At 34.2% G+C, this 24115-nt stretch overlaps 1 protein-coding gene across 1 annotated transcript in view; it reads right to left on the bottom strand.

Moving 5' to 3' along the window:
- Positions 1-1194: 1194 nt before the first annotated feature.
- Positions 1195-24115, bottom strand: part of LOC123661488 — a 45962-nt gene continuing 23041 nt past the window's right edge. Inside the window, exons 2-5 of the mRNA XM_045596443.1 lie at positions 21236-21442; positions 14535-14676; positions 4055-4171; positions 1195-1478 (exon numbers count right to left, since the gene is read on the bottom strand). Of these exons, the coding sequence (XP_045452399.1) occupies positions 1283-1478; positions 4055-4171; positions 14535-14676; positions 21236-21442 (662 nt within the window). The 3' untranslated portion in view covers positions 1195-1282. The remainder of the gene's footprint in view (positions 1479-4054; positions 4172-14534; positions 14677-21235; positions 21443-24115) is intronic.

Below are 24115 nucleotides of genomic sequence, written 5' to 3'. Positions count from 1 at the left end.
GTTAGGTGGGGGAGAAGGGGGAGTAGTGAGTTACCCTCTGGTACCACTCCCACCGTGTGAAATCCCATACACCACCACCTTAGCTCTGCCGCTGCGAGCTAAGGTGGAGTCAGACGCGGAGCTCTAAAGTATTATGATAGCTCTAAATAAAACAATTCTAACCTCTATGTTAAGGAACTTAAACTTTAACCACGATATCCATAACCATGGGGTTTCGAACGGTGGGAATAGTACCAGAGGGTAATCCACTCCTCTCCCCTCCCCTCTCCACCCCAAACCCCATAAATCGTCGAAAAATGAGACGTCTTTAGGTGGAACCTGGATAGGCTTTCGTCCTAAGCCCTTAGGACCCCAAATGTATATTTAATTTGACAACAAGTACTTTAAATAAATAAATTGTCTCAACTAATTTTCAAATGGGCGTTTCATATTAGTGAAATTGGGATAATGTTAAATGATATACCTCACACATTTATAAAACTTTATTGAGTCTCTGCTCGATTTAAATTCACAATATTATGTAGACCTATATTTATTTTGATAGTGTATATTCTAGTATTGTACGAAAACTCCTTAATTTACAAATAATTTAAAACTTAATCTATAAGATCTGACTTACAATAAAGTTGATAAAAATTTTAATTAAACAATAAAAAATTTCTTTAAAATTTTTAAATATATTAATTAAAGAATAAAGTGAAAAAGTTTCTAGTTTTATACAGATCCATATTAATAGTTTTTATTGATTTTATCTATTGTAAATGTAGATATTTATAAAAAGAAAAAATTAAATTATAAATATAATAATCTCGTATCATTAAAGTTATCCCTAATAAATAATAAGAATAATTATTACAAACATTTTGACTTCAAAATTTCTTTTCTTAAGAGTAAATAACAAAATACTTATACCATTTGGAAAAACCTTTTTTCGTCTTTCTAAGGCCGAATGACTATAACGCGTTGGCATATTTTCTTATAAAAAAAAAAAAAAAAAAATTAGGTCGTGTTTAACCATTTGTTGATTAAGTTTATTCTGCACATAAGTTACGAATAGGCTTTAAAAGCCGGAGGTAGAATAGGCCATAAAGACCTGTTTCTGCTCAATAAATTGACTACAATTGCATATTTACTTTAACGAATAGAAATATTTCATTAATAAGTTGGAATTAAATGGTGTAAAAGAAAAATACATTTTAAACTTTTATTATCTATTCGACTCTGTTATCCGTTAAATAGCGTTATCCACAACTGATGCAACAGGGCCTTATTATGTCACATGTCACCCAACCATTGCCCGTACAGTGTTCTTTAGGATGTCAGTTACGAGTTCTGTAGTCCTTATGATCTTGATGCCAATTTGGTCAATGAAGGTAATGGCGGTTGAATATGGAGGTGGTAAGTCAATTGTAGGACGCGATGTAAGCCGAGTCGTCATTGTGGCTGTACCAACACTGGCCCAGGCTATCGGAGTTGGTCTGAAAAAAAATTATATACATTTAAAAAAAAAAAACAGTTACATAGATAACAAATTAATTCTGTCATCTATCATATAGGGGTATTATACGTTATCTTTATGTAAGAATTATATTATATACTAGCTGTGCCAGCGACTTTATTTGCGTGGAATTTAACAATAAGTGTTTGTTTAGTTCGTAGAGTTATAAAATAAATAACTTTCTAAAATAAAAGTAGCTTAAGTTCCTTCTTATTACATCAGATGTCTACCAGTGAAAGTACCATCAAAATCGGTCCGGCCATTTCAGAGATTAACCGGAACAACCAGACAGACAAAAATTGTAAAAAATGTCATTTTGGTACATGTACCGTGTATACATCCATATGCATTTAGTAAAAGCGGTTATTTTAATATTACAAACCGACACTCCAATTTTATTTATTTGTACAGATTACTTAATTTTTTACTGAATATATTCGTGTTAAGAAAAAATTATTTTTAAAAAAATTATAATTGACAAAAAAATAAATAGAAAAAAACTATTAAGTTAAAAAGATTAGTTCCAACATTTCTTCGATATTTATAACAAAATATTTTGTTCGATAGGTTTTGATTTAAAACTAATATATTTTATCAATAAAACAATTCAAAACACTAGCAACCCTGAAACTCAAGCTCGAAGCCTGGTTAACCAGCCTAATGGACTGTAAATTGAATACGCCTCTGTCCTTTAGTAGAGACTGGTAAAGTGCAATATCATGTTTCTTTAGATTATCTTGACTTAATAAAAATACTAGAAGAAAAAGAACCTAAGATTATTTAAATTGACGTAACTATATTAGTTTTTTTTTCTTCATAATTTAACAAGATGTCCAAGAAGAAAAATTTTGTGTATACGTAATTAGATACAAATTAAAATGAGTCTTAAAAATGTATGTACATGCATACTTCCGAACGACTAAACCAAATTGGATAATTCTTTTTTTAAATAACGGGTATTTAAAAAAGATGAATCTACAATCAGCCATTTTTTTAACAGGCAAGGGAAAATATGTGATTGTATATTGGTAAAGCGTCTTAATTTAATAGTAGTACCTGGGTGGCCGAGCTTAGCTCGGTATTTTTAGTAAATCGTGTGTTTAGGAAATCATATTTAAATACTAATTACTAAACTTATATTGATAAATAATAATATTTTTCAACTTTACTGACATAATTATAATGGCTATTTAAATAAAAAATAACGAGTGCGATTAGAAAAAAAAAAGAAAAATAATAATCGATCTAAACATGAGGATTTGAATCGTGGTCTATTTGGTCGATCGTGACCGGCCGATTTCCCACCTGAGCTATCATAACTTTATTCATATGTGCGAAATGTATCTTCGTATTCTAACGATATTGAAGCCATTTTGTCATTGCCTAAAACAGGGATAAAACGACGTTTTCTAAAAATGAATCCTAGCTAGATTTATTTATCTCCCTCGAAATCCGCTGCATACTAAATTTCATGATATATCTAATATATAAAATTCTCGTGTCGCGGTGTTTGTAGTTAACCTCCTCCGAAACGGCTTGACCGATTTTCATGAAATTTTGTGTGCGTATTGGGTAGGTCTGAGAATCGAACAACATCTATTTTTTATACCCCTAAGTTATGGGGGGGGGGGGATAAACGGGTTTAAAAACATATATAGCAAAACAACGTTTGCGGGGTCAGCTAGTATATATATTTACAAGAACTGCTCGTTTAATAGGATAAGATAAACATTGTAATGATTTGTTTATAGTACTGACAGGTATAATTACCGTCAGGCGTAACATACGCACCTGCATTTTAATTATCATCTCATAATATTATAATTAATTCGGAAAATTACATAACGAAATACGTAAACAATCGTTGCTAATATTCCACGAGGAAAAAAATAAAATGGAATAATCGTCGGAAATATTTATCTGTGTATATCTACAATGAAAAATTTACAAATGTATCCATAATAAAATGATAATGTTGTTATAAAACAAGTTTTTATACATCTTAAGTAAAGTAAAAAATTGTATTTTTACAGGAATTGTAATTAGACATAATAAGGTAATACAAATAATTAAGTCAGTTGTTTAAATTTTTGTATTATTATTAAATACGTAAAATGCAAAGTCAAACATTATCATATCAGTCATATTTTATTTATTTGTGTCTACGTGTTTTTATTTAAGTTTGAAAAAAGTCTTTAATACTAAAAACTTATTTTTGATACAAGATTATATAAGTGACAAAGATGTGTTGATGTGACGCTCGCTTTCATGACATGTACTCGTAAATAACTAACCTGATGACGAGTATTTTTATTCAAGGTTTTGAAAAAAATTCAGGTAAAGTTTCAGACTGATTCTACTTAACAGAATCTACATTTCGTACTGGTGGTACATTACATTGCCGAATCTGGTAATTATGAAGCCTACTTGAGTAAAGAAATTTTTAATATTAAAAATCTGTAATCTATCTCATATTATAAAATATTTATATTATTATGGCATAGACTACTAATTTATCACAGATTGTAAACATATACAGAGCATAGTTTAAATTACCTGGGCGGTACAGGTGGCCTCATAGTTTGAGGTCTATTGGTGAGGGCTGGCGTCGGGCGAGGAGTTGCTGCAGCTGATGATGGACTGCCCTCCATCACCTCGTCTTCACCACCAAACCTGGAATTATGAAATTTTTTATTAGTATTTTTTTTAATATACGATTTGCGCGGTAAACAAGCATACAACCCTCCTGATGGTAAGCGGATTCCGTAGCTTATAAACGGTTGCAACAGCAGCAACATCGCAAGCGCGTTACCAACCCTACTCCTGATCCTCCCCAGAAAGTTTGGATCCCTACAGGAACACAATATTACTCGATGGCAGTATTATTTAGCTGTGAGTGTTTGTATGTGTTTGTAAGGTTGAGTGTGATCTTCCTCAGTTGGGCTGCTCCAGATTTTGATCCGGATATTTCCTGCGTGCCCTGCCTTAATAATATAATAATACTATAATGTCTATCGTTTTAGAAGTGTATTTCTTTTCCTTCTTCTTTTGGAATAACAGCTTTGAGTAGTAAAAATAACAGCCAAAAATAGCATAGAAGATTTAACCGATGTCACGTAGAGTAAAAAATACACGACAGACTGATAGTTTCGATTTCACCATTAAATCTCTAGAGTCGTCGGATATAGGTGTATTTTTAAAATATTTTTTATTGATTTAACAAAATAAATAAATAAGGAAAACTTGATAACGAATAGGTATATATGATGTAAATATTAGAGCGTAAGAACATATAATATATAGAAGTTATGTATGAGACCCTTATGCCTATATTTTATTTATTATTAATACTAAATTTCATTCGGTAATTCTTGTAAGTTTTTGATTATGATAAGACTACGTAAAACTATCTAAATAAAAATAACAAAACTCGAATTAATAGTAACCTTTATGTTACACACGTACAATGTTGTAATAAATGTAAATATTTGCAATAATAATTTCTTAGTGAGTAATTATCTTTCTCCACCGACGCGCACGCAATCGACGTGGGAATGCGTCGCTACGGTGCATTGTATACACTATCTAAATATTACGACTGCCATGAGATTAAGAAAATCGCGACTTATATTAGAATAGGAGCCCGTTAGGATTCTCATTAGCAAAGCCACAGAACTTTAAGATTAATTTATATTCTAAAATCTTTTAAAAAAATAAGCGTTGTGTGTAATATTTTTAAATATGGAAAAGTTAACCTTAATAAGATACAAATGCGTTGATGGTTTAACTAATAGAAATACGAATGACTAAAACTTGAAAAGAGTACAGTATTTAATTAAAAAAATTATATTTGTTATTCTCAAAATACAAAGAATATTAGCAAGAAAATGTCACCTGAAACCTGTCATGCAAATTATAAAATAAGATACTCTGTATGGTTATTAGACTAATGCAAATAGTTACGTCATCAACACATCATAAATTATTTATATGGAATGATAGTGTTACGCGTTATTAAGTATTCGAAGCATAATTATTGGTTTTATGGGAAATGCATATGGAAATTATTCAATAAATAAAATATAACACAGACGTATATACTACAAGATTTTAATCTGAAGGAAAACAATGTATTACTTAATACGCTGCATTTAACGTCGTCCGTATTCGGAATTTATATTAAATGGAGAAAGGTACTCGTAGCAATTAGCATTCCCAATTCTGAGAATGCATAGCACAAATATTAATTTTTTAACACACATTTAGATTTAAAATAAAATTGTAATGAATAAATATGAATTGTATTTTACATTCTGAATTAAAAATAGGTTACAAAATGTTATTGCTTAGTGCAATTTGAGTAAAATTTGTATGTTTCAAACGAATCTATAGTTTTTCTTTCACAATAATCATAGTTTTCTTTACAAATTATCCAACTTATATGAAAAAAAAACCTCAATATAGCGTAGCGCCTTCGATAAGTTGAGTTTTTTTGATAGAAATCGAGTTTATAAATAAATTAAAATCACTCTTTTGCTTAGGAGTATTTTTTATAAACAATTTATGTTTAATCTTACTTTTAATGTATCGGTCATCTTAGTTGTGAGCTTGTGATTTATCCTCTAATCCAGGGGTGAGCGACCCGCGACCCGAATAGAGATTTTATTCGGCCCGCTAGTAATTTTATTACAATGAGGCACACCAAAATTATTTTCCATCATTCTGTGCTTTTAGACCGAATATCAGTTGCTCACCCCAGCTCAAATCGATAAAATTTATTGACAGATGTGACCTACTAATTAAAAAAATTTTTTAGCTAAATTGTTATAAAGTGACTACTTGCGAAATCATAAAATTATCTGAAAATTCTTTTATATTGAATTTTTAAGTAGAAAAATATTTAATTTATTATTCCATTATCATTAGTTCATTTTAAGCTTATATTTTGCAACCTATTCGCAATCCACAACTTTGATTTTTGACGGACAAAATCCACCATTGAGACTTGTTTGTCAATTAACCTATTGACAAATATATATAACACTGAACGATTTATTCATTTAATAATAACGACGATGTGCAACGATAGCTATTCAACCAGATTTTATTAACAATTTTGTAATAGTATTTCGATACACCTGTCTTGGGCAGTATTGAAATCCTTATTTACCGTGAAAGCTTTAAAATTGAAATGTTAATGATCAATGTTTTTAAATTGATTCGATTTATAACAGCATCTTGAAACTTCTAAATTGACTTAAAGATAAAAATCTACCATTTAATTTAAGAAAGATGTAATTGTAGATCACATACCATTTACTAGTTTCTACACAAGCTTCTCTATGACCATAATTAAAAATTCACAACATTCTTAATTCTGAATTAAATATGTGATATTAATCCATTGTAGGCAATTATATACGATATTCACGTTATCAAGAGAGATGTTGTAACACTAATACATAACAGATAATAACTTCTTGGAACAGAACCAGTTAAACACAATTGTGTTTTAAGGTAACAGAACGTTTACGTTCTTTTATCATTAGACGCACGCGACTTCGAAGATCGGATTCGATTAATTGTTATGTAATTTTAGCCTTTATTTTAAACTTATTAACATACATCTTTATTGAAATAATTGTGTTTGCTCGCAAACGAAAAAAAAACCGACTTCAATTACATCGACGAGTATACGACGTAGATCGACGAAAAAATAGTTAAGTAACTACGGGTTATCAAAGATTACTCAAAAAGGAGTCATCAAATCTCGATAAAATTTAAATGTAACCAAATGATAAACATCAGCTTTCGATTAAATTGAAAATTATCAAAATCAGTACACCCAGTAAAAAGTTATTGCGGATTTTCTAGAGTTTCCCTCGATTTCTCTGGGATCCCATCATCAGATCCTTGTTTCCTTATCATGGTACCAAACAAGGGATATCCCCTTTCCAACAAAAAAGAATTATCAAAATCGGTACATCCAGTAGAAAGTTATGCGGTATAATACAACGTAGGTCGACGAAAAAAGCGTCAAGTAAAAACGCATTATTAGATATAACTCGAAAAGTAGTTGTTAGATCTCATATACATTTAAATGGGACCAAATGACATACATCACCTTTCGATGAAAAAAAATTGTCGAAATCGCTCCACCCAGTCAAAAGTTATGAAGTAACATACATTTAAAATCGTGGGTGTCGTAAGAGGCGACTAAGGGATAACAAGGTTCCACAACCACTTTGGAACTTATGAAGCCGACCGATGGCGGGATAACCATCCAACTGCTGGCTTTGAAATACACAGGCCGAAGACGGGCAGCAGCGTCTTCGATGCGACAAAGCCAGTACTGCGGTCACCAACCCGCCTGCCCAGCGTGGTGACTATGGGCAAAACACACGAGTTCACGTTATTTTTGGCGTAAACTTGTGGAGGCCTATGTCCAGCAGTGGACTGTATAGGCTGTAATGATGATACATTTAAAAAAAAATACAGCCGAATTAAGAACCTCCTCTTTTTTTGGAAGTCGGTTAATAAATAGAACATGCGTTTAATCCCACAAGCGCTCTGGCGTAATGTTGCATGCAGGGGACTGAGTCGTCCTCGTCCGTAGGTGTATACCCCGTTGCGAAACCCTACACGTGGTCCCCGGGTGGTGCTAATCAGGTGACATACTGGTGGTAGGCTCTGGCCAACGGCTCGCGACCACCCACTGAACAAAGTCGTACCGTCAAGCGGTTTCGTGTTTCGGTACGTTGATCAGTGTAGCCGACTGAGAAGTTGGGTCGAAATAGTTGTTCCGCGCGAATTGACCAGACTGAGTTGATTGCTGTGGTGATTGGAATTGGAGGGTAACGGGATCCGAGGTACGGTGCACCGCTGGCCGACCGCAGGTAGTTGGGGGCCTAATTAATGTGCTAGCCACACACGAAAGGCTGCCCCGCCAACTGTCGAAAAATCCCGGGATGCGCCATCGTGCCAGTTGGCGACCGGACGAGAGGGCCCGGTGGACATCTCCGGGGGGGCTCGGGCGTCCCCGCAGTCTCCAGTTCAATCCCCTTTCCGGCGCGGTGATCCGGTGGTCTGGGGGTTAGTTGCGTGGAGCCTCATTTCACTGCCTTCTTCTCGCCTTCCTTCACTCGTTTTATATGACTAAGAGGTACAAAAACAAGGCAGCACAGCGGTTGCACTCCCTCTCACTATCAGTGCACTTCTCCAACATTCGAGGTTTGCACTCCAATCTCATTGCAGTCCACCGCCATCTCGAGACTGAGAAACCGGCCCTATTGTTCCTCTCGGAGACGCAGATCGGCAGTCCGTCTGACACGGCATACTTATGTTACCCGGGATATACCTTGGAGCATAATTTTAAACCACGCGCGGGCGTTTGCTTATATACCCGCGACGACATATGCTGCCGGCGTCTCCGTAATCTTGAAGACCCCAACTTCTCCAACTTATGGGTTTTGGTGGATACAGGAGTGGCGAAAATTCTTTACGTCTGTGTTTACCGTTCACACAGCGAAGATGTGGAGACAACCAGGCTTATGCAACACCTTAGTGAGGCGGCTGACGCGGCTCAGCAGCGGTATCCTACTGCTCAATTGGTAATGCTGGGAGACTTTAACGCCCACCACCAAGAGTGGCTATTCACATACCAGCACACTGACCACGCTGGTAGAGAGATTCGCAACCTCGCTTCAACGCTCAATCTCACCCAGCTAGTCCGAGAAGCAACTAGGGTACCTGATGTTGACTCGCATATTGCCAACTGTTTGGACCTACTGCTGACAACAGATCCTGACCGCTATTCGGTTTCGGTCTCATCGCCTTTAGGCAGCTCCGACCACTGTCTGGTGAAGTCTGTATCCGTTTATTCGCCGCCCTTTCCCTGCCCCAAAGGCACCCGTCCAATATGGCGATACAAATCAGCAGATTGGGATGAGATGCGTTCTTTCTTTGCATCGTACCCGTGGCGGCAGATTTGCTTCTCCTCTGATGATTCTTCATCATGTGCGAATGCTGTAGCTGATGTGCTGCGTCAGGAAATGGAGTATTACATTCCATTCACTGACGCTTCAGCCTCCGTGGCAGCTCGACCCTGGTTCAACTCTGACTGTTCTCGTGCTGAAGCAGAAAAGAACACTGCTTACCTGGCCTGGGTCGGTGCTCGTAACCACAAGACAACAGACGTGGGCCAGAGGAAGAAAGCCTATAATAGAGCTGCCAAGTCCTGCAAGAAGGCTCTGCGGAAGGCTCGATTTGACCACATTGGCAGAATTGGGACTAGGCTTTCGTCATACCCACCTGGTAGTAAGGCCTTTTGGTCCCTGGCTAAGTCGGTTGAGTCGAACTTCTGTCGCCCCTCACTACCTCCACTGCTAAAACCCGATGGATCACTAGCCCTCACCGCAGAGGAGAGGGCAAACTTATTTGCAAATCTCTTTGCGGAATCCTCATGTTTAGACTCAGGCAGCGCCACACCTCCAATTTCTTCGATTCGATGCGAGACGTCTATCTCTGAAGTCCGAATTCGTCAAAAAGAGGTCCTTAAAACCTTGCGCAATCTGGACGTGAATAAAGCTAGTGGTCCTGACGGAATACCTGCCATAGTACTTAAAACTTGCGCACCTGAGTTGTCTCCAATCCTGACACGTCTGTTTCGTCTCTCTCTAGCGACAGGACAAGTGCCGAAAGCCTGGAAGCAAGCTAACGTGCAGCCTGTGCCCAAAAAGGGCAGTCGAGTTGACCCTGTCAACTACAGACCTATTTCCATAACGTCCATACTCTGTAAGAGTATGGAACGTAAACTGAATAATCGGCTCCTGGCACACCTTGAGGAGAACGATCTTCTTAGCGACCGACAGTTCGGTTTTCGCCGCAAGCGGTCCACGGGTGATCTTCTCGCGTATGCCACACACATTTGGAGTGAGGCTATCGAGAAACACGGGGAAGCCATAGCGGTCTCGCTCGACATCTCGAAGGCATTTGACAGGGTCTGGCATGATGGCCTTATTAGCAAACTTCCTTCATACGGCCTACCCGCTTCTCTCTGTGTTTGGATATCTGACTTCCTGAGGGATCGATCAATTTGCGTGGTTATAGACGGTTGCGAGTCCGATCGTTTGGTCATCAATGCCGGGGTCCCTCAGGGGTCTGAACTCTCGGCAACGCTATTCTTGCTGCACATCAACGACCTGCTCAAACCCGGGACCTTTGGGTATGCAGATGACAACACCGTTGTCGAGCGTTACATATCCGACGTACGAGCGAGTGGGTCTGAGATCCAGTCGCTGAGGGAAGCCATGATTCAGCGTCTGAACTTGTCCCCTAAAGCCGTCTCTGATTGGGGTGACGCAAATCTGGTCGAGTTCAACGCCTCTAAGACCCAGGCTTGTCTCTTCTCGGCAAAACGGAGTCCTTTCCAACTGACTCTCTCTTTCCGAGGTGTGCCCGTGCCCATATCCGGCCACCTGGAGCTTCTTGGCGTTACTCTAACATCCACCCTCAATTTTGGCTCGTACATAGAGGCAAAAGCTCAAACAGCTGTCAAAAAACTGGGCGTCCTCTCGAAGGTGAGACGGTACTTCACTCCGGAACAGCTTCTGAATTTATATCAAGCACAAGTTCGATCATGCATGGAGTACTGCTCTCATCTTTGGGATGGCTCAGCCAAGTACCAGCTGGAGCTTCTTGAATCAATTGAGAGACGAGCCAGGAGGCTCATCGGTGACGATGCACTGGTCGCCACAAAGCTGCAAAGCTTACATCATCGGCGTAGGGAGGCCGGCCTGTCGGTTTTTTATCGGATACACTTCGGAGAGTGTGCGCAAGAACTCCATGACCTGATTCCCCCCTCCCCCTTTCATCATCGTACAACCAGACGCTCTGCGTTACGTCACCCTTATATGGTTGACATTCCCCCTATACGCACTAAGCGATTCGCTAGTACATTCTTGATCAGTACGGCCAAAGAATGGAACTCTCTACCAGCGTCTGTGTTTCCCGAAAGCTATGACCTGGGGATCTTTCAGTCGCGAGTGAATAGGTTACTTCTAGGTAAGCGTGCTCCATCTTTGACCGCATTTTCACTTATCATCAGGTGAAATAGCGGTCAAACGCCAGCCTATGTATGATGATGAAACACCGGCGGTCGCGGGTTCTATTCTCGCTTTGACCGGCCGGATACTTGTATTTGTCAAATAGTTGTTTCCGGCCTAGTCTTATCTTCTTCGGTCTTTCTAGTCTGGTCTGGTCGTGTGGGTCTTTTTGCACTGCCTAAAATACTCAGTCCCGTTTGTTATCAAGTAGAGGCTAAATTACATAAGTAGGTACACTTGACAGCGATCGTTACTCATAATAGGAATATATGAAAAGCGTGGTGGATTAAGCTTCGACCGAAAAGATTTGTGGGGTTAATTTTTAAAACATATAAATTGAACCTGGTTTAACATTCACAAAGCGATTTTTACTGTTCATTAATTATAATTGACAAATACTGAAGCCTCAAGACTTGCAAGTTTTTGGTGAACCAAGTAAAATATGAATAAATATGTTAACGAAAACCATTCTTTCATATACTTTTCCTACAGGTATAATCTTTATTCGGATTTCATGACAAAAATTGATAAGAAGTAGTTTCTCTATATTTTATACTCAGTTAGCTATTTAAATAATGTAAAATTTCTAAAAACCTATATTTAAAACCCAAAATTTAATATACATAATGTAAAATCAAGACATTTTATTCGTCTATCCACTCATATTTTAGCTCATGGTAGTGGTTTAAGCTCTGATCCTCCTCCTACGTAGGGAAAAAGGCATATGACCAGTTGAATTGACGGTAAATATTTTCAATTGAATGGTTTGCAACTTCGTTTACAAACAACTTTTATAAAAAAATAAATAATTGATTATGTAAATTTTTCGCCCATAGTTACATACGAGGTTAATTAAGTATTTTAAAGAACAATTTAAGCCTTTAGAACGGAGGTCATCCAGTTAGTTATTTCATTCAAAGAATATATCAAATTAGAGAATTCTAGATTTTATAAATCTTAACATATTGAATAGTAAAAAAAGAAACTTATCGTGCATATCAAATTATTATTTCATTGACTTATGAAGAATATGTACACATACACACTCACACATATACACATACTCGTACATTGATTTCTTGTGCTGTAAGCTTATTTTGTTTTAGCAAATTAAAAATTAACACAGCAAAAATTAAACTTTTTTTTTAATTTCCTACTTGTCCAATACAACACTATTGTTAAGTTATTGCTACACGTGGAAACTTGTCAATAGCCTTCTGTTGTTATAATTTATATTATTGTTAATGTTAGCTGTAAGTATCCCAAATAAAATAAAATAAAATAAAATAAAAATATTGTTATCATACATCACAATTATAGGCTGATTTATCGTAATGTCATTTCGCTTCAGCCTATAATATCCCACCTCTAGGCGTAGGCCTCCTCTTTCCCCATGTAGGAGAAGGATCAGAGCTTAATTCACCACGCTGCCGCTGCTCCAATGCGGGTTGGCGGATATAATCCCTATTATGAGTAACAATCGTTGTCAGGTGTACATGATAACGACCGGGAGCGATAATTTAACGCAAAACAATTAATCTGGTTTTTCTATACCTATATAGAAATAAAAAGGAAAGAAAATAATTATAAAATTTGATTAAATTGGATCTAAATTGTTGCAACATTATTAGATAAAGAGGAGTTACAATTGATAGAACAATTGAGCTAACTTTTTTTTTATTAAAAATAAGGTGGCAAGCAAAGTATGGTCCTCATTATTACGCATTCAGCCTATAACATCCTACGGTTGGACATAAGGCTATATATAATTTATTTATGTTTATCGATAATTGAATTCTCAACCCTAACCCAAATCTCATAATATATCTAGTACGCTAAGGATTTTTCCGACTTTAGTTCGTATGTAAACTTTATTAAGGTATCAGGTATCAGTTTAATATCATTAATATGACCTTAAGAATTTTGCTTTTTATTTTTTTTAATTCAATTCAAAATATTACAGTGGTATAGAATTTTTTGTACTCGTGTTAAGTCAGTTTTTTGTCACTAATAATAATCACAAAAAAACAAACTAATAAAATTCGTAATAAATGTCGATTTCGTTGGATGCGCTCTTTTTTTGCAAACATCGTTTTTGTGCTTGAAGTTTTTACCCGATGCGGTTAGAATAGCATAAAAATGTAAAATAATTTAATGATATATCAAATTACAGTAAACGTTCATTTTGAATTGTTCTTAATGATTGTTTTGGTGCATTAAACATGATGAAGGTTAATATAAATAAATAAAAATGAATCTTGCTAAGCGCATAACTCGAGAATGGCTCGACCAATTTCGGCTCATTTATTTTTTTGTATGTTCCTTAAGGCCGGTTAAATATTAAAAAAAAAAATTAACTTTTGACAGAACGAAGTCTGTCCGGGTAGCTAGTCGTTAATAAACTTAAACGATTTTTGTGTTCGAACACTAACATATACTTATATATATATATATATATATAGAAATCTATATATTTTTTATTTTTTACCTTAAAATAGAAGAGACGGAAGGGATTTCAGAAAAGTTTGGCATCCACAATGTTATCTTTTTTTTCATCTTTGAACCTTACCACAGGAATACAATGCTAATTGAGAGTAGTATTATTTGGCTTTGGTAATTTGTAAAGTTAAGAAACTTCTCCATTCGAGTCGACATGACGACGTTTCAATAATCTCTGGTTTTACTAGCAGTAAATTTTTGACACAATTTTTATGGAGATTATGTCAAATGTCCATCTCTAGTAAGCAAATTCAGAGATAAATAGAATATTGAAACAGGCCGTTGGTAGAAGTCGATATAAGTCTTTCGATCAAGAACTCAATGAGAGATATTAAATTTTTATGACACGACAATGTTTCAGTTTTCACATAGACTATTCAATATTTGATCTTCGGGCAGTAAGGAATTTCAGAGTGTAGGATAATGAAACTTACCTATTAAGAAGAAGAGGTCGAGGCGGAGTGGCACTCGTCACTGGGGTTTCAGAGGCTGGAACGCTAGGAACGCTCGGAATGCTTGGAGGCGGTGGCGGCACCGGTCGCAATGTAGGTAGGGGTGAAATTGGCACTTCGTTACCTAAAACATAGCGTTAATATTTAAGAACCTTGTCTGTACATACAACATTGTGATATTTTGGAGCGAAAAATCTTATACTGGATCGGTTTTCAATGTTATCGAATTATTAATTATTGTTATCGAACGCCTATTCACTGAGAGGTTAAGGTTACATAATTATGCTGCATGATTATGCACACATATTGTCATCACTCACAAAATGCTAAACTAAAATTTTTGGATCGGATTGAGAAAAAAATATTCGACAGATAAAATGGAGTTTGATGGTTAAAAAAATACACATACGTATATAATAATTTTAAATCAGATTCATATTCCCCATTAGAATAAACGCGCACTAAATCTGTTCCTTACGATGCTGTATATTGTAATCCACGTGGATTGCTTGTATAACGATTCGTGTATCATTAGTTCATTGCACTTACTCGTACATCAAACCGGTACCGCAATATAACATATAACTTCTCGGTTGGCATTAGAATTAACCAGAGATTTAGCATTAATTATTATTAATTATAACGTTTATATACTTAATTATCAACGACTTGGCTTACGTGAATTATTTATTGTTTGAAACATAACAGCATAACAAACAATAAACAGTTTACCTAACTAGTGATTTGTAAAATATTATTAAGAGTTTTATACAATAAGTGACAAGTTAAAATATTTGTATATATATATATAAACAGAAAGCGGTGGCGATAAAAATCTGCTCGTAAAATTTGTCATGATTTAGCGACAGGTTTACAACAATTTTTTTTTAATTAAAATAATTGTGTTTGCTTGCAAACGAAAAAAAAAACGACTTCTATTACATCGACCAGTATACATACAATACACATAGTATACAATGTTTAGTACACGAAAAAATAGTCCAGTAAATACGCATTATTAGAAATAACTCAAAAAGTAATAATACTTTTTAGAGTAATTATTAGTAAAAAGTTTGAATATTATTAAGGTTGCGTTTGACACATCAAATACATGGTAGTGTGTGTAATATTGTTTTTATTGATTTAATGTATTTATATGCATAATTTTAAGAAAATATTAGCATTTTGCACTCCTTCTCTACATAAACTATAAGTGTGCGAAATTTCATACGCCTCCGTCCACCCAATTTTCGTAAAAAGGGGTACAAACTTTTTGCTTCACGTAATATATAGATGTAGCGAATTGAGCACCTCTTCCTTTTTTGAAGTCGGCTAAAATTTCAAAAGATATATTATCTGTGTTAATGACCGAAATTATTTAAAATTGAGCTTATTATAACAAAACAATGGTTTAAAAATAAACACAACCTTTTTTCACGTCTTTTCAAATTACTATGTTTCGTATGAATAATACATTAAAATAATTCTCGGGTAAAAACTATTTTTTTTTCTCTGAATACAAATCCTAAAAGCCATGTAGCAAGGAAATTATTGATTAACTGAATACAACATCTGATACAAAGAAAATTTCATAAATCCAATTAAAGGGGAATTGCTATTTTGTTCCAGCTTTTAGAAAAAACTCAAGTCAAAACTTAACTCTGGTTTCTTTTAAATTAATCCAGTAATTTTCATTTGATGCCCGAAAAAATATAGGTACGTTTTCCTGCAAACAAAGGTGGCTTTAAAATTCGACTGCGCTAGCAAAAAGCTAAAAAAAAAAACAAGACGATTCGGTTTTTCTGTCAAAATTAGTTTTTGATAAAAAATAATAATTGAATCGTTATTTTGATGACGTATTTAGCAATTATGAGAATAGAAGATCTCTTTTGTATTAATTAAGAATATTTTGTTTTTACTCTTATAATTAGAAAAGTTTGATATCGGTTTCGGCGAATTGAAATATATGGCTTTAACAAAAACCCTTTTTTATTCTCTGTTGATTACGTAAAAATTGTGGGTTCAAAATGAAACAAGATACAGTAGTTAAGAACAAGAACAGCGTTATATTCGTTGTGAATATATTGTGTAATTTATATGTGAACTGTTTCGACTCTGAGTTTCATAGTGATTCGATATTGTACAATCTTTAAAACTTTTAAACTATAAAACCTTTTAAATACAAAAATAATTTTTAAAATTAGACAAAAAAATTGGTTGTTTGTAAATTTGGTTTACGGACGATAGTTTAACGTGACAACGTCATAACAAAACATCTCCTCGGACGCATGGTCCAATCGAGTAGAAGAGAGATAGATGCGGCGCAAGCGTACAATGCGTAACGGGACAATGAGTCAACCTTTTTCGTGTATGCAGCCGGCGCTCATCGATTTATTAGACGTTGTCACGTCAAAAATCACTTAATTAGAGCATAGGAAATATGCATTTCCAGCCTTTTTATATTAGTGTAAATAAGTATCTGTTAATTATCATTAGTACATTAATACAGTTGCTTAAATTATAAAGAAAAACGTAATGTAAATAAAAAATGTTGACCTTTATATTTTCAAGAAATGAATATACTTGAAAACAAATAATCCACCTCAGTTTTAAAATTCGAAAATTTGAAAACGGCTCTACCTTGACCGATCAGGAGGCCGATTCTACTATAACATTTGTATAACATAATTGTGTTGGCTCGCAAACGAAAAAAAAACCGACTTCAATTACATCGACGAGTAATACAACGTAGATCGACGAAAAAATAGTCAAGTAACAACGCATTATCAAAGATTACTCAAAAAGTAGTTATCAGATCTTGATGAAATTTAAATGTGACCACATGATAAATTTCGGCTTTCGATTAAATTAAAAATCATTAAAATCAGTACACCTAATAAAAAGTTATTGCGGATTTTCAAGAAGTTCCCTCGATTTCTCTGGGATCCCATCATCAGATCCTGGTTTCCTTGTCATGGTACTAAGCTTGGCATACCTCCTTTCCAACAAAAAAAAAATTATCAAAATCCGTACATCCAGTAGAAAGTTATGCGGTATATACAACGTAGGTCGACGAAAAAAGCGTCAAGTAAAAACGCATTATTAGATATAGCTCGAAAAGTAGTTGTTAGATCTCAAATAAATTTAAATGGGACCAATTGGCACACACCACCTTTTGATTAAAAGAAAATTTGTCGAAATCGCTCCACCGAGTCAAAAGTTCTGATGTAACATACATAAAAAAAAAAATAAAAAAAAAAAAAAATACAGTCGAATTGAGAACCTCCTCCTTTTTTGGAAGTCGGTTAAAAATGGCTACATAATGGTTATTCTTAATATTTATTTCATATTTAATAGATTTGAATATAGTTAATTGTTATTAAATAGCAACTACTAACGTTCACATAAACTATTTAAAATGTTAGGTTGGTTTTTTTTTAATTTAGTCATGTAATAGATTTTACTCATTCTATTTTTTTTTTAATTTAAATTAAACGAAATACTCTATATTTGAAAAATTTCGTGTCGTATTTTTTATAACTAGTGGTCGCCCAGTGTTCAAAATTTGACCATAATTAAAAATTTAAATTAAAGAAAACCAAAAAATAATGAAAATAAAGAACATTTTAAAATAATTGTGTTTGCTCGCAAACGAAAAAAAAACCGACTTCAATTACATCGACGAGTAATACAACGCAAATCGACGAAAAAATAGTCAAGTAACAACGCATTATCAAAGATTACGCAAAAAGTAGTTATCAGATCTCGATGAAATTTAAATGTGACTACATGATAATCATCGGCTTTCGATTAAATTAAAAATCATTAAAATCGATACACCTAATAAAAAGTTATTGCGGATTTTCAAGAAGTTCCCTCGATTTCTCTGGGATCCCATCATCAGATCCTGGTTTCCTTATCATGGTACTAAACTAGGGATATCTTCTTTCCAACAAAAAAGAATTATCAAAATCGGTACACCTAGTAAAAAGTTATTGCGGATTTTCAAGAGATTCCCTCGATTTCTCTAGGATCTCATCATCAGATCCTGGTTTCCTTATCATGGTACTAAACTTGGGATGTCTCCTTTCCAACGAAAAAAGAATTATCAAAATCGGTACATCCAGTAGAAAGTTATGCGGTATAATACAACGTAGGTCGACGAAAAAAGCGTCAAGTAAAAACGCATTATTAGATATAGCTCGAAAAGTAGTTGTTATATCTCAAATAAATTTAAATGGGACCAATTGGCACATACCACCTTTCGATTAAAAGAAAATTTGTCGAAATCGGTCCACCCAGTCAAAAGTTCTGATGTAACATACATAAAAAAAAAAAAAAAAAAAAAAAAAATACAGTCGAATTGAGAACCTCCTTCTTTTTTGGAAGTCGGTTAAAAAATCCAATTTTACTACAGACTTTGACAATCAACAAAAAAGTATAATATGCGTGTGTGTTATACATTGTAGTGTGTGTAATTTTTTTATTGATGTAATATATTTTTATGCATAATTTTAAAAAAAATATTAGCATTCTGCACTCCTTCTCTGTATAAACTTTAAGTGTACGAAATTTCATACTCCTCCGTCCGCCCAATTTTCGTAAAAAGGGGTACAAAGTTTTTGCTTCACGTATTAATATAAAAATTTATTGTACTAGTTAATAAAATACCTCGGAGACAAATTAGTAAAGTAAAGTACACATTTTATAAAAATCTATTATTATACATCTTAAGTCAATTTGGAAATATCCCAACATCGTGAAGGTCACATTGTTTTAGTTTACGAGTTTTGCGAACATAATAAAAAATAATCGTAATATATAAAACATGTTATAAGACGTAATAGGATTAAAAATAATTTTTATTTTCCTCTTGAATGACGTGGAATTGGATTTATTAAGGTTTTTTTTTACAACAGACTGCATATTTGGAAATATTTTACTAAAACATATTTTGGCACGTTGTTTAAGAAAAGCTTTTATTATATAATATTATCTTTAATAATAAAAATGAATCGGTAAATGTAATGTAATCGGTAAATGGACATCTTCTTTCGTCTTAGTTACGTTATTTTTTTGAGTTATTTAAATTGTACGAAGTTTTTACGAACTGAAAATTGATATAATTGCCCAGCAAATTACAGAAAACGTAACAATAATTTTAACCCTTTTGACAGCTCACAAGACAATATGCAGTCTGTCCGAACAGCTAGGCTTAAACAGAAAAGTCACAGCTGTGGAAAATATCAGTTCAGCCTATCGCAGTACACTGCTGGACATAGGCTTCCACAAGTTTGTGTCAAAAATAGCGCGAACTCGTGTGTTTTCCCATAATCACCACGCTGGGCAGACGGGTTAGTGACCGCAAGGCTGGCTTTGTCGCACGAACGATCGCCGAAGACGCTGCTGCTCGTCTTCGGCATGTGTATTTCAAAGCCAGGATTTGGATATTATCCCGCCATCGGTCGGCTTTTTAAGTTCCAAGGTGGTAGTGGAGCTGTGTTATTCCTTAGTCTCCTCTAACGACACCCATGGGAAGAGAAGGGGTGGTTATATTCTTTACTGCCGTAGCCACACAGCAGGAAAGTGGTGTGGTAAATATAACATATTCAAAAAATATTAATTCATAATTTATTTAGTGTTTCTATGAACTCGTATCAATAACTTTTCCTGTCCCGACTAGTTTTTTGTTATTTATCGTCACTTTATGAATTTTATTAAATTTGGCTATCTAAACAAAACGAAGCGTTGTTAGTCGCAATCAAACCTGTCAATCAATGAACGTTATTAGTTGTAATATTTTAAATTGCCTATTCCCTAATCATGAACCTAATCTAAGGTTCTGAAAAGGTTGTTGTTTTTAATTTCTATCAAACCTTTTAAAAAAGTTTTAATTTTGTATTCGAAATGTTTAATTGAAGATTTGTTACAAGATAAAAAATTTTCGTCTTTGAAAATTTTATTGTGTTGTGAAATGGGGAATATCGTCGATAAAGCTGGTTTTAACTTTAAACTGCGTTTTTTTTCTTGGTTTTTTACCTAATGCCTATATGTGTGTATTGATTGCTTAGTTATTATTATTATTAATATTTTTTCCTTTAACCCCTTCTTTACATAAATATTAAGCATAACCCTTTAATGTTCTCTTTGTCTACCTTTTGTGAATTGTACACGTTAAAACAAAATGGTTATTTTTAACCGACTTCTAAAACAGGAGGAGGTTCTCAATTCGATTGTGTTTTTATATATGTTACATCAGAACTTTTTAATGGGTGTGCCACCGATTTTGATGATTTTTTTTTAATCGAAAGGCCTGTGATGTCATATGGCCCCATTTAAATGAAATTGAGATCTAAAAAGTAATTTTTGAGTTATATCTAATAACGCGTATTTACTCGATTATTTTTTTCGTCAACCTACATTGCATTATAACCACATAACTTTTCACCGGATATACCGATTTTAATGATTCTTGTTTTAATTGAGTTTTGTAATCTTATTTTATTAAATTGGTCGAGATCTGATGACTACTTTTTAAGTAATCTTTGATAACGAGTATTTACTTGACTATTTTTTCGTCTACGTACGTTATATTACTTGTCGATGTAATTGAAGTCGGTTTTTTTTTCGTTTGTTAGTAAACAAAATCATAAATCTCTTATCTAGCCTTCCATTTAACTTACCACTATTAGGTATGGTGTTGAACTGCTCGTTAGCCAGAAAAACTTCGAAGTACCGTGTGAAGTCTCCCGTGGGGTCCCATTTCGAAGACAGCTTCGCCCACTCGTCTGGGTACTCGTTCTTCAACCGCTTTATTATCTTAACGGCTATCTTCTTCTGACTTTCTGTACACCGTACGCACTTCGTTCTTAATGCTTCTGGCATGAGTCCTGTCAACAAATTTAAAATATATTAAGTATCTTTTTACTGGTTTATCAACTTACTTTAAAAAAGGTGTTTTTGTCACCTTAAAAAATGTATGCCTTATTTACGCGTCTAAATACCCATAACGCTTGCAATTGCTCGACATACCAACAAAATCATTGGCCTCTCAAATATTTCAAATTGAACAGTAAGTTCATTTAAAGAACAACGAATGATATCTTAAACATAAAAAATAAACATATGAATAACGTGCTGTGTGGCTACGGCACTAAAGAATTTAGCCACCCCCTCTCTTCCCGTGGGTGTCGTAAGAGGCGACTAAGGGATAACAATGTTCCACAACCACCTTGGAACTTAAGAAGCCGACCGATGGCGGGATAACCATCCAACTGCTGGCTTTGAAATACACAGGCCGAAGACGGGCAGCAGCGTCTTCGGTGCGACAAAGCCAGTACTGCGGTCACCAACCCGCCTGCCCAGCGTGGTGACTATGGGCAAAACACATGAGTTCACGTTATTTTTGGCGTAAACTTGTGGAGGCCTATGTCCAGCAGTGGACTGTATAGGCTGTAATGAATGAATGAATGAATATGAATAAGAATATAGTTAGGCGTTTAGTTTTTCATATTGTAGAGTAATTGTTAGAATTAATAAATGTAACAACATAATGTGTAGACTTATGGACTAATCTACACTCCGGACAAATCCACGCTACTTTCAGAGAGTATTATTGTATTATAATTATAAGTTTAAATAAAAAATAATAATAATAAAATTATATATTAAATACTTGAAGTTATAGTGTATCTATTATAAATAATTTTAGTGTATGCTTAACCAACAATAAATTTATTTTTTTCACACAAGTTTTTAAATTGACGCACTTTTGTAAATTGATTCAAGCCGGTTCAACAAGTTTCATTAACGGATGGCTTAAAATATTATACCTCGATAAGTAATATTTTTTTAAAGATCTCGCTTTTATTTTAAGATGTGTTTGTTGGTGGCAGAATTTAAATGCAGCAAATAAATATTTTTTCATCTTTTTGATATTTTGATGCGCTATTAATAATAATACCCTTGAGTTATGTTCGCAATAAAAAAAGAATAATTGTGTTTGCAGGCAAACGAAGAAGAACCGACTTCAATTATATCGACAATTAATACAACGTAGGTAGACGAAAAAATAGTCAAGTAAGTACGCATTATCAAAGATTACTCCAAAACTTGTAATCAGATCTCGATGAAACATGATAAACATCAGCTTTCGATTAAATTAAAAATCATCAAAATCGACAAACCCAGTAAAAAGTTATGCGGATTTTCGTGAGTTTCCCTCGATTTCTGTAGGATTCCATCATCAGATTCTGGTTTCCTTATCATAGTACCAAACTAGGGATATCTCCTTTCCAACAAAAAAAGAATTATCAAAATCGGTTCATAAAGGATGGAGTTATCCCCGAACATACATTATATATATATATATATATATATATATATTACATTATAATTGAAACTTAGTTGTCGCCCAGTGGTCGAAATTTGACCATAATTAATTTAAACGACATTCAGTAAAGAAAACCACTATTAATCTTTAATCTATTCTCAATATGATTGACGCTTGTATGTTATGTAGACGGACAGCAGCGTCTTCGGGGAGACAAAGTCAGCCCTGCGGTCAACCCGTCTGCCCAGCGTGGCGACTATGGGCAAAACACATGATTTCACGCTATTTTTGGCACAAACTTGTGGAAGCCTATGTCCAGCAGTGGACTGCGATAGGCTGAAGTGTGTGAAGTGTATGACATTGACGAAATCGATTGTCCTTGAATAGTACAACTGAAAACTTAGCATATTGATAAACTTTTTGTTTTAGCTTTCAGTCTTCAATCAATCAGTATTGTAATTTATTTTATACTATTAAATTTGCACATTGAACACTGATGTCAAATTTTTCTTTTCCCCCGCGATTCATATACCGAACGTAGTCTTTAGTACAACTAATAATAATAATAATACACTTTATTGTACACCAAAAACAGAAATTATACATATCAAAGAAAGAAAAAAATACAACTAGATTATTTTGTAGATTTATGTTACAGCTACTACTTTTGTTAATAGACCATTTTAAATTCAAAGACCATCGTCCACTTAAAATAACGATGTGTGACGTGGAACTTAACAATTTCCTTGTTATTTTCATTAAAAATACCGTTTTGTTAGGTTCTATTAGCCTTAGGCGCATTAGTAAAACGTTTATATATTTAAGTTTAATTTGATACTATACGATTTATATCTTTTATACAAACTTTTTATTGTTTCTAACCTTGTGATATTTCCGTTTATTCAACATGTACTTTTGTATACATTATAATTTTTAATGGCTTTATAATAAATTTTATTTAATTTAAATATACATCTAATTAAATTAATTAAAATTATGTAAAATGTAAAACAATTTTGATCGCTTATAAATTATTATAATACAGCGTATGATAACATTTCAAACCTTTTAATACATCATTGGGACATATCTACGAGTAAGAGAAGCATTAGTCGCATAAATGTTACCTGTATGAGGCAACGTACCTAGTTGTCGTCACAATGTCAACCAAAGCTGATATTCTAATTAAAAGAAATATTTAGGTATTTTCGAAATCCTTTTGTTGAAAAAA

This window comes from Melitaea cinxia, chromosome 17 (genome assembly GCF_905220565.1).
Source record: "Melitaea cinxia chromosome 17, ilMelCinx1.1, whole genome shotgun sequence".
NCBI lineage: Eukaryota > Metazoa > Arthropoda > Insecta > Lepidoptera > Nymphalidae > Melitaea > Melitaea cinxia.
Note: the sequence above shows the minus strand (reverse complement) of the source record. Positions and strands in the feature narration are given on the sequence as shown.